We start from the raw sequence: 12,576 nt of genomic DNA on the forward strand, positions 1-12,576 counted from the left end.
GCATGTTACTGTACAGTATGACCAGCATGTTACTGTACAGTATGACCAGCATGTTACTGTACAGTATGACCAGCATGTTACTGTACAGTATGACCAGCATGTTACTGTACAGTATGACCAGCATGTTACTGTACAGTATGACCAGCATGTTACTGTACAGTATGACCAGCATGTTACTGTACAGTATGACCAGCATGTTACTGTACAGTAGAGCGTCATGTTACTGTACAGTAGAACAATAGAACGTCATGTTACTGTACAGTAGAACAATAGAACGTCATGTTACTGTACAGTAGAACAATAGAACATCATGTTACTGTACAGTAGAACAATAGAGCGTCATGTTACTGTACAGTAGAACAATAGAACGTCATGTTACTGTACAGTAGAACATCATGTTACTGTACAGTAGAACAATAGAACATCATGTTACTGTACAGTAGAACAATAGAGCGTCATGTTACTGTACAGTAGAACAATAGAACGTCATGTTACTGTACAGTAGAACATCATGTTACTGTACAGTAGAACAATAGAACATCATGTTACTGTACAGTAGAACATCATGATATTGTACAAGTGGGACTTCCATGGTCATTATTTACTCAAGCATGGAAAATATTTTGTGTGAAATGTTATGTTAAATTTTGTCTGTTCACAAAAAGGCTGCAAATGACTCCCTCTTTTGTCAATACAGAAACAGAATATAGCTATGTCTATTCCAAAAGCTGTCGTACCTGTAGGAAGTTAAAACTTACATTTTCGGATGATAAATACAGCACAGTTTAATTTATTTATGCACCATATGAAAAATGAATGAAAGACACCCTTTTACATGTTTTATGGTTCATGTGAAAAGGGGAACAGGAGACAGGGTTATTAAGTAGCGTCTCTCTCTAACGTGCCAGATCCAGACTCTCTGAAAGCTGTTGTTTTCCTTCTCATGTGCCCGCAGGGAAGTTCTACTGTGAGCTGCACTCTGAACAACTAGAGATGGAGAACGGGGAACAATGCCCATCCGTTCAGGTGGGTCTCTGTTCTGAGTTTGAGCAGATGGTATGCAACAGAATGGTTTAATTTCCCATGTTGCCAGCTTGTGGCTTACTTGTCTATGTAGTACATTGCTTTTGACTCAAATGACTAGTTAATTTCACAGGACATTGTGCTTTAACCATTGATTTATAGAGGAATGTTTAATCACATAATACAATGCCAATGCTACAGTGCTTCTTCCATTCATTTAATGTTTTCCCTTCCAGGATACAATAGAAGATCACAATGAGAAGGAGAGAGGTGTGAATGGGATCTCCAGTGAAGAGCCCTCACCTTGTCCCTCTGAAGATGATGATGAAGAGTACTCTCTAGACTTGGGTCTTCCTAAACCAATGGCTCCTCAGGGTGAGGAACACCCCAGCAGCAAACAATCTAATCCTGTAGAGGAGCCCCATGTCCCACCAAATCCACCCATAGACGTTTACCTGAAGAAAGGGTTTAAGGCCAGTGAGGTGGAGGAAGAAAAGGAGGGGAAGGAGAGGGTTGAGGATCCCTCCTCATACCCCCCGACCCCTGTCCCAAAACCTCGTCTATCTTGTTCGGAAATCCCCAGCCCTCAGGCCTCCCCTCCTGTACCCAAACCACGCACCGTCCTCCCCACCCCAAAAAGGGACATGTCACCGGCCCATGTAGGGGACAAGGGGTCCCTCGAAGCAGCAGGAGAGAAAGGGACCCCCAAGGCAACCCCAGCCCCTGACTCCAGGGCGAAGCAGTCCGTGCGGAAGCTGCAGCTCACCGACAATGAGAAGAACCAATTAGTCAATCTGAGCTTCAGCCTGGACTCTGACTCAGAGACACCTGGTTCTTCCTCCTGCTCCTCTTCAACAGTCACAGCAGGGGGTCCCAGCCCACCCAAACCTCCAGGTATTCCTCCTCCTCTTTTATTGTTGCTTTTGTTTGTTTTGATCTCTTCTACTGTGTTTTAACTGTAAGTGTTAGGGTTTTAAATGGGGAGGATGGAATATACAGTGCATTCGGAAAGTGTTCAGACCCTTCCACCTTTTCCACATTTTGTTACGTTATAACCTTATTCGAACATGTATTAAATTGTTGTTTTCTATTCAATCTAAACACAATGCACTGTAGTTACAAAGCAAAAACAATTTTTAAAAACATTTTTGCAAATGTATAGAAAATAAAAATGGATCACATTTACATAAGTATTCAGACCCTTTTATTCAGTACTTTGTTGAAGCACCTTTGGCAGCGATTACAGCCTCGTGTTTTCACGGGTAAGACACTACAAGCTTGGCACACGCCTGTATTTGGGGAGTTCTTCTCTGCAGATCATCTCAAGCTCTGTTGGGTTGGACTAGCTCAGGTTGACTGCACAGCTATTTTCAGGTCTCTCCAGAGATTAAATCGGGTTAAAGTCCGGGCTCTGACTGGGCCACTCAAGGACATTCAGAGACTTGTCCCTAAGCCGCTCCTGCGTTGTCTTGGGTATGTGCTTAGGGTCGTTGTCCTATTGGAAGGGGAACATTCGCCTCAGTCTGAGGTCCTGAGCGCTCTGGAGCATGTTTTCATCAAGGATCTCTGTAGATTGCTCAGTCCCTGCTGCTAAAAAACATCCCCACAGCATGATGCTGCTACCTCCATGCTTCACCGTAGGTATGGTATTGGCCAGGTCATGAGCAGTGCCTGGTTTCCTCCAGACATGTCGCTTGGTATTCAGGCCAAAGTGTTCAATCTTGGTTTCATCAGAACATAGAATCTTGTTTCTCATGGTCTGAGAATCCTTAATGTGCCTTTTGGCAAACTCCAAGCGGGCTGTCATTTCCCTTTTACTGAGGAGTGGCTTCCGTCTGGCCACTCTACCATAAAGACCTGATTGGTGGAGTGCTGCAGAGAAGTTTCTCCCATCTCCACAGAGGAATTCTGGAGCTCTGTCAGTGGCCATCAGGTTATTGGTTTGGCCGGGCGGCCAGCTCTAGGAAGATTCTTGGTGGTTCCAAACTCCTACCATTTAAGAATGAAATGTTTTTGTACCCTTCCCCAGATTCGTGCCTCGACATAATCCTGTCTCTGAGCTCCATGGACAATTCGTTCAACCTCATGGCTTAGTTTTTGCTCTGACATGCACTGTCAACTGTGGGACCTTATATAGACAGGTGTGCGCCTTTCCAAATCATGTCCAATCAATTTAATTTACCACAGGTGGACTCCAAATTGCAGAAACATCTCAATGAGGATCAATGTAAACAGGATGCACCTGAGCTCAATTTCAATATTAATCAATATTAAATTGAGGTTGTAATGTGGAAAAAGTGAAGGGGTCTGAATACTTTCCGAATGCACTGTAACTCCTTTTGAGGTATGATGATAAGTTATGTTCAATATTACCACAGTTGGTAGCTTGAGGGTTAAATCGAGTTTGATTTGAGGTGCAGATTGCCAGGAGGAGGAGGACTACTGGATTGGGGGCTCGAGGCCGGCGGGACACATCCGGGAGCTCAGGAACCGCCGCTGCTTCAGAAGGAAAGAGGAGCCTGAGGAGGGCCAGGGTCAACACGGCAGGGTCCGCTCCAAATTCTCCCCCTGGAACCTCTCCTCCCCTCGGCCGAGGAGGGACTACCGCTTCAGCGTCCTCAACAGCCACCCAGGTAAAGCTCCCTGTAAAGTGGTGTGGTTGGACTGTCTCAGCTTTGCCACAGTATTTATCTATCTATTTAATCAATAGCATGTATTTGTATAAGCTTTGTACAGCAACAGTTGTCACAAAAGTGCTTTCCAGATACCTGACCTGGACCCCGAAAGAGCAACCAGCAGTTGTTGATTCCCATGTTCTTCATATCTGTCCTGAATGAATTTTTAATTTCTCTATCTTCACAGAAGTACACTATCACCACAGTGTATCCGAAGATGGTGGTGCTGAGGATGAGGATGATGATGATTATGATGAGTTGGATATGTTTGGAGTAGATGGCATGGATTTATATGATGACAAGGTAAGGACTGGGACTTTTTTAGCTGGTGTTTTAATTCCATCTATGGATTTTCATTATATATACAGTACCAGTCAAAAGTTTGGAGATACCTATTCATTCCAGGGTTTTTCTTAATGCTTCACTATTTTCTACATTAATAATAGTGAAGACATCAAAACTATGAAATAACACATGGAATAATGTAGTAACCAAAAAGGTGTTAAACAAATCAAAATGTATTTTATATTTGAGATTCTTCAAAGTAGCTACCCTTTGCCTTGACGGCAGCTTTGCACACTTGGCATTCTCTCAACCAGCTTCATGAGGTTGTCACCTGGAATGCATTTCAATTAACAGGTGTGTTAAGTTGTGGAATTTCTTTCCTTCTTAATGCATTTGAGACAATTTGTGTTGTGACAAGGTAGGGGTGGTATACAGAAGATGGCCCTATTTAGTAAAATAGCAATTCCATATTATGGCAAGAACAGCTCAAATAAGCGAAGAGAAACGACAGTCCACGGTGACTTTAAGACATGAAGGTCAGTAAATCTGAAAAAATGTCAAGAACTTTGAACGTTTTTTGCAGTCGCAAAACCATCAAGTGCTATGATGAAACTTGCTCTCATGAGGACCGCCACAGGAAAGGAAGACCCAGCGTTACCCCTGTTGCAGAGGATAAGTTCATTAGGGTTAACTGCACCTCAGATTGAAGGCCAAATAAAGGCTTCACAGATTTCAAGTAACAGACACATCTCAACATCAACTGTTCAGAGGAGACTGCGTGAATCAAGCCTTTATGGTTGAATTGCTGCAAAGAAACCACTACTAAAGGACACAAATAATAAGAAGAGGCTTGCTTGAGCCAAGAAACACAAGCAATGGACATTCAGTGGAAATATTTCCTTTGGTCTGATGAGTCCAAATTTTAGATTTTTTTGTTCTCAAGTGCTCAGCATATGTGGGAACTCCTTCAAGACTGTTGGAAAAGCATTCCAGGTGAAGCTGGTTGAGAGAATTCCAAGAGTGTGCAAAGCTTTTATCAAGGAAAAGGGTGGCTACTTTGAAGAATCTAAAATATATTTGGATTTGTTTAACACTTTTTAGTTACTACATGATTCCATATGTGTTATTTCATAGTTTTGATGTCTTCACTATTATTCTACAATGTAGAAAATAGTAAAAATAAAGAAAAACCATTGAATGAGTAGGTGTGTCCAAACTTTTGACTGGTACTGCTTCTTCGCCTTCGCCTTCGCTACACACACTCACCCTTACTCTGCTGTATCTAGTTCCAGATCGTCCCTTCAGACCCTGTGAAGGCTGAGAAGCTACAGCTGATGAAGATGAGGACTTTGGCACGTCGGGCCAAGACATCTGAGATGCAGCGCTTCCACAAAGCCCAGGTCAGTTCACAGTTCACCAAGTTATCTAATCAGCTCCGCTTTGGAATAGTTAAAGGGATACTGCGAGATTCTGGCAATTATGCCATTTTTCTACTTACCCAGAGTCCTATGAACTCGTGGTGGATACAGTTTTCATGTCTCTGCGTGCAGCCATTGCGCTAACACTAGTTAGTATTGGCTTGTGAAACTACCTCTAACTTCCTTCATACTGCATGCAGAGACATCAAATGGCTACCCAGACTATTTTCATTGCCCCCCTTCTACACTACTGCTACCTTTTTGTTATTATCTATGCATAGTCACTTTAATAACTATACCTACATATTACCTCAATTACCTCAACACTGTTGCCCCCGCACATTGACTCTGTACCGGTAACCACTGTTTATAGCCTCGCTATTGTTATTTTAATGCTGCTCTTTAATTATTTGTTAATTTTATCTCTTACTTTTGTAGGTATTTTCTTAAAACTGCATTGTTGGTTAAGGCTTGTAAGTAAGCATTAAGGTCTACACTTGTTGTATTCTGCGCATGTGACAAATAAAATTTGATTTGACATACAAATGGTATCCACGAGTTCATCTGACTCTGGGTAAGTAAAAAGAAATTGCCAGAATCTCGCAGTATCACTTTAACACTGAACGCAGTATATTGACGATTGCTGCTTATCCAATATTACCCATCTTCTGCTTGTACTCTCCAGTCTATCCAGAGGCGACTGGAGGAGATCGAGGTGACGTATAAAGAGCTGGAGGATGAAGGTGTGGTGCTGGAGCAGGTACTCAGAGGAGAGGAAGGTGGGAACCCAGACAGATCCATTTGCTCTAACTAACACAATGACCACTAACAATAACTAGGAAAATATTGAACTTAGCTTGCCCTGAACAACAGGGATTTGACTTTTCATCTTTGATCCTTTGATATTCTGATGGATGTAATTACACCGGTATTTGGTTAACTTTAGTAAGCCAGCAATGTACAGATGGACTTTTTTAGTCTTTTGCTCTTCAGCAATCATATACAGTGCCTTCGAAAGTATTCAGACCCCTTGACTTTTTCCACATTTTGTTATGTTACAGCCTGAAATTAAAATGGATTACATTTAGGTTTTGTGCCACTGCATGTGTGGGGCACAGAGATGAGGTAGTCATTCAAAAATCATGCTAAACACTTATTGCACAAAGTGTAAGTCAATGCAACCTATTATGTGACTTGTTAAGCACATTTGTACTCCTGAATTTATTTAGGCTTGCCATAACAAAGGGGTTTAATACTTGACTCAAGACATTTCAGCTTTTCATTTTTAGTTTATTTGTAAACATAATTCCACAGCAGAAAGGTGCAATACCCCTTAATGTCGAAGTGGAATTACGTTTACAAATTCATTCAAAATAAAACGCTGAAATGTCTTGAGTCAATAAGTATTAAACCCCTTTGTTATGGCAAGCCTAAATAAATTCAGGAGTAAAAATGTGCTTAACAAGTCACATCAGTTGCATGGACTCATTCCGTGTTCAGTAATAGTGGTTAACATGATTTTTCAATAATGACCTTTTCTCTGTACCACACACATACAATTATATGTAAGGTCCCTCTGTCGAGAAGTGAATTTTAAACACATATTCAACCACAAAGACCAGAGTTTTTCCAATGCCTCGTAAAGAAGTGCACCTATTGGTAGATGAGTAAAAATAACAGCATTTCCCTTTGAACATGGTAAAGTTACAGTGCATTCGGAAAGTATTCAGACCCCTTGACTTTTTCCACATTTTGTTACGTTACGTCTTTATTCTAAAATGGAATAAATAGCTTTTTCCCTCGTCAATCTACACACAATACCCCATAATGACTAAGCCAAAATGTGTATATATATTTTTGGGGGCTGATTTTATAAAAAATAACATATCACAATTACATCAGTATTCAGACACTTTACTCAGTGCTTTGTTGAAGCACCTTTGGCAGCATTACAGCCTTGAGTTTTCTTGGGTATGATGCTACAAGCTTGGCACACCTGTATTTGGGCAGTTTCTCCCATTCTTCTCTGCAGATCTTCTCAAGCTCTGTCAGGTTGGATGGGGAGCTTCGCTGCACAGCTATTTTCAGGTCTCTCCAAATATGTTAGATCGGGTTCAAGTCCGGGCTCTGGCTGGGACAATCAAGGACTTTCAGAGACTTGTCCCGAAACCACTCCTGCATTGTCTTGGCTGTGTGCTTAGGGTCGTTGGAATGTGAACCTTCGCCCCAGTCTGATATCCTGAGTTCTCTGGAGCAGGTTTTCATCAAGGATTTCTCTGTACTTTGCTCCGTTCATCTTTTCCTTGATCTGGAGTAGTCTTCCAGTCCCTGCCACTGAAAAACATCCCCACTGCATGATGCTGCTACCACGATGCTCCACCGTAGGGATGGTGCCAGGTTTCCTCCAGACGTGAGGCTTGGCATTCAGGCCAAAGAATTCAAGCTTGGATTCATCAGAACAGAGAATCTTGTTTCTCATGGTCTGAGACTCCTTTAGGTGCCTTTTGGCAAACTCCAGGCGGCCTGTCATGTGCCTTTTTACTGAGGAGGGGCTTCCATCTGGCCACTCTAGCATAAAGGCCTGATTGGTGGAGGGCTGCAGAGATGGTTGTCCTTCTTGAAGCTCCTCCCATCTCCACAGAGGACCTCTGGAGCTCTGTCAGTGACAATCCGTTCTTGGTCACCTCCCTGACCAAGGCCCTTCTCCCCTGATTGCTTGGTTTGTCTGGGCGGCACTGTGTTAATGGGGATATTCAATGCTTCCCCAGATCTGTGCCTCGACACAATCCTGTCTTGGAGCTTTACAGATAATTTCTTCGATCTCATGGTTTGATTTTTGCTCTGACATGCACTGTCAACTGTGGGACCTTATATAGACAAGTGTGTGCCTTTCCAAATCATGTCCAATCAATTGAATCTATGACAGGTGGCTCCTATCAAGTTGTAGAAACAACTCAAGGATGATCAATAGAAACAGGATGCACCTGATCTTAATTTGGAGTCTCGTAGCAAAGGGTCTGAATACTTATGTAAATAAGGCATTTCTGATTTGTATTTTTAATAAATGTGCTTTCACTTTGGCATTATGGGGTGTTGTGTGTAGATTGATTTTTGTATTTAAAAAAAATCTATTTTAGAATAAGGCTGTAATAGTCTCCGAATGTACTGTAATAATTACGCTTTGTATGGGGTATCGATGCACCCAGTCACTACAAAGATACAGGTGTCCTTCCTAACTCAGTTGCCGGAGAGGAAGGAAACCGCTCAGGGATTTCACCATGAGGCCAATGGGGAATTGAAAACGGTTGCAGAGTTTAATGGCTGGGAAAGGAGAACTGTGGATGGATCAGTAACATTTTAGTTACTCCACAGTAACCATAATGACAGAGTGAAAAGAAGAAAGCCTGTACAGAATAAACATATTCCAAAACATGCATCCTGTTTACAATAATGTACTAAAGTAAAACTGCAAAACTGTGGCAAAGAAATGTCCTGAATACAAAAGTGTTATGTTTGGGTCAAACACAACATATCTCTGAGTACCACTCTTCATATTTTCAACCATGGTGGTGGCTGCATCATGTTATGGGTATTCTTGTCATCGGCAAGGAATAGCAAGATGGCGCCGACAGAGATGGTCGCCTCGCTTCGCGTTCTTAGGAATCTATGCAGTATTTTGTTTTTATGTATTATTTCTTACATTGTTACCCCAGGAAATCTGAAGTATTATTACATTCTGCCGGTAAGAACTATTGGATATAAGAGCAACGTCAACTTACCAACATTACGACCAGGAATAACCACCACCCAGGACAATGGATCTGATCCCAGTAGCTGACCCAAAACAACGGCGCCACAGAATGGGCAGACGGAACGGTCTTGTGGTCAGGCTTCATAGACGGGCACATCGCTCGCCGCTCCTGAGTATACTACTCGCCAATGTTCAGTCTCTTGATAACAAGGTAGACGAAATTCGAGCAAGGGTTGCCTTCCAGAGAGACATCAGAGATTGTAACATTCTCTGTTTCACAGAAACATGGCTCACTCGGGATACGTTATCAGTCGGTACAGCCACCCGGTTTCTTCATGCATCGTGCCAACAGAAACAAACATCTCTCTGGTAAGAAGAAGGGAGGGTTATATGCCTTGTGATTAACGACTCGTGGTGTAATCATAACAACATGCCGGAACTCAAGTCCTTTAGTTCACCTGACCTAGAATGTCTTACAATCAAATGCCGACCGCATTACCTACCAAGAGAATTCTCTTCGATTATAATCACAGCCGTGTATATCCCCCTCCCAAACAGATACCTCGACGGCCCTGAAATAACTAAATGGACTCTATGTAAACTGGAAACCATATATCCTGAGGCTGCATGTATTGTAGCTGGGGATTTTAACAAAGCTAATCTGAAAACAAGGCTCCCTAAATTCTATCAGCATATCGGATGACTCGATCTAGCAGCATTATTGGTCATTGCTACTCTAACTTCTACGACGCGGACCCCGTCCTCCTTTCCGGGGGCAAATCTGACCACGACATTTTGTTGTTCCCAGCCTATAGACAAAAACTTAAACAGAAACGCCCGTGCTCAGGTCTGTTCAATGCTGGTCCGACCAATCGGATTCCACGCTTCAAGATTGCTTCGATCACGTGGACTTTGATATGTTCCGGATAGCCCCAGGCAACAACATTGATGTATACGCTAACTCGGTGAGCGAGTTTATTAGCAAGTGCATCGGTGATGTTGCTCCCACAGTGACTATTAAAACCTTCCTTAACCAGAAACCGTGGATTGATGGCAGCATTCGCACAAAACTGAAAGTGCAAAGCACTGCTTTTAATCATGGCAACGCGACCCGGAAACATGACCGAATACAAACAGTGTAGCTATTCCCTCCACAAGGCAATGAAACAAGCTAAGCGTCAGTATAGAGACAAAGTAAGATTACAAAAAGAAAACCAGCCCCGTCAGACACCGACGTCTTGCTCCCAGACAAATTAAACAACTTCTTTGCTCGCTTTGAGGACAATACAGTGCCACTGATACAGCCCGCTACCAAACCTGTGGGCTCTGCTTCACCGTGGCCAATGTGAGTAAAACATTTAAATGTGTTAACCCTCGCAAGGCTGCTGGCCCAGACGGCATCCCTAGCCGCGGCCTCAGAGCATGCGCAGACCAGCTGGCTGGTGTGTTTACGGACATATTCAATCAATCCTTATCCCAGTCTGCTGTGCCCACATGCTTCAAGAGGGTCACCATTGTTCCTGTCCCCAAGAAAGCTAAGGTAGCTGAGCTCAACAACTATCACCCCGTAGCACTCACTTCTGTCGTCATGAAGTGCTTTAAGAGGCGAGGCAAGGATCATATCACCTCCACCCTACCTGATACCCTAGACCCACTCCAATTTGCCTCCCACCCCAATAGGTCCACAGACAACAGACACTGCACACTGACCTAACCCATCTGGACAAGAAGAATACCTATGTAAGAATGCTGTTCATTGACTACAGCTCAGCATTTAACACCATAGTACCCTCCAAACTCGTCATTAAGCTTGAGATCCTGGGTCTCGACCCTTTTCTGTGCAACTGGGTCCTGGACTTTCTGACGGGCCGCCCCCAGGTGGTGAGGGTAGGAAACAACATCTCCACCCCGCTGATCCTCAACACTGGGGCCCCACAAGGGTGTGTTCTCAGCCCTCTCCTGTACTCCCTGTTCACCCATGACTGCGTGGCCATGCACGCCTCCAACTCAATCATCAAGTTTGCAGACGACACTACAGTCGTAGGCTTGATTACCAACAACGACGAGACAGCCTACAGGGAGGAGGTGAGGGCCCTCGGAGTGTGGTGTCAGAAAAATAACCTCTCACTCAACGTCAACAAAGCAAAGGAGATGATCGTGGACTTCAGGAAACAGTAGAGGGAGCACCCCCCTATCCACATCGATGGGACAGTAGTGGAGGAGGTGGAAAGTTTTAAGTTCCTTGGTGTACACATCACGGACTAATTGAAATGGTCCACCCACACAGACAGCGTGGTGAAGAAGGCGCAACAGCGCCTCTTCAACCTCAGGAGGCTGAAGACATTTGGAATGTCACTCACAAACTTTTACAGATGCACAATCGAGAACATCCTGTCTGGCTGTATTTCCTTTTTTTGCCTTTCATTCTAGACAAATGCACCTTTCAGCAGGACAATAACATATAACACAAGGCCAAATATACACTGGAGTTGCTTACCAAGACAATGAGTGGCCTAGTTACAGTTTTGACTTAGATTGACTTGAACATGGCTGTCTAGCAATTATCAACAACCAATTGTTTTTAAGAATAATGTGCAACTATCGTACAATACAGGTGTGCAAATCTCTTAGAGAATTATCCAGGATGACTCACAGCTGTAATCGCTGCCAAACGTTGATTCTGGCATGTATTGGCTCAGGGGTGTGAATAGTTATGTAAATTAGATATTTCTGTATTTCTTTTACAATAAATTAGCAAAAATGTCTAAACATGTTTTAAAAAAATAAAATAATAATAATAATATTTAATCCATTTTGTATTCAGGCTGTAACACAAAAGTCAAAGGATATGAATACTTTCTGAAGGCACTGTAATCCTCGGCTGTATTTTCACCAACAAATGGTGGAAAATACTTTTGACATTCACCCTCTGTTTCCTCCCCCAGACAGCTGTGGTTCTCCTGGGATGATCGACCAGTGGGTCCATCTGGTCCACCAGAAGAACACTCTGGTCTCTGAGGAGTCAGACCTTATGGTGGCGTGAGTATATAGCCCTGTTTTATTTTTTGTTGTTTTTATTCATCACATTTCAATACATATTGAGTAATGCTTTGTTTTCTGTGTAGCACATAAGTTCCCAGCAAGCCAGTTGGGACACAGCAGCAGACGTCCCTCTCTCCACACTGTCACTATTGTTTACGCTGACCCTTATTCAACAGTTACTTCCTTGTTTTGGGGGTTTGATCACAACTTACTTTAAGTTATAAGCTGGTGTTTCCTTCTCTTGGCCCCCTCAGGCTCCATTGAGAGATGGAACTGAGACAAACAGCTGGATGGTAAGTTGCACACAAACAGAGCACGCTAGAGATAAGGCTCCATTGAATGTAAACAGCCGGAAGCAGTCTTCTGGAGATTGAGCAAACAC

General features: G+C 43.0%; 1 protein-coding gene across 2 annotated transcripts in view; it reads left to right on the forward strand.

Moving 5' to 3' along the window:
- LOC112216307 (F-actin-monooxygenase mical1) overlaps positions 1-12,406 on the forward strand; it is a 41,178-nt gene extending 28,772 nt beyond the window's left edge. The window contains exons 18-24 of one of the 2 annotated variants that reach the window (XM_042299607.1): positions 956-1,026; positions 1,260-1,917; positions 3,438-3,656; positions 3,886-4,001; positions 5,270-5,383; positions 6,087-6,180; positions 12,098-12,406. In XM_042299607.1, the coding sequence (XP_042155541.1) occupies positions 956-1,026; positions 1,260-1,917; positions 3,438-3,656; positions 3,886-4,001; positions 5,270-5,383; positions 6,087-6,180; positions 12,098-12,195 (1,370 nt within the window). In that variant the 3' untranslated portion in view covers positions 12,196-12,406. The remainder of the gene's footprint in view (positions 1-955; positions 1,027-1,259; positions 1,918-3,437; positions 3,657-3,885; positions 4,002-5,269; positions 5,384-6,086; positions 6,181-12,097) is intronic. The other variant, XM_042299608.1, reaches the window with a different exon arrangement.
- Positions 12,407-12,576: the final 170 nt, after the last annotated feature.

Source organism: Oncorhynchus tshawytscha, linkage group LG16 (assembly GCF_018296145.1).
Source record: "Oncorhynchus tshawytscha isolate Ot180627B linkage group LG16, Otsh_v2.0, whole genome shotgun sequence".
NCBI classification, from domain to species: domain Eukaryota; kingdom Metazoa; phylum Chordata; class Actinopteri; order Salmoniformes; family Salmonidae; genus Oncorhynchus; species Oncorhynchus tshawytscha.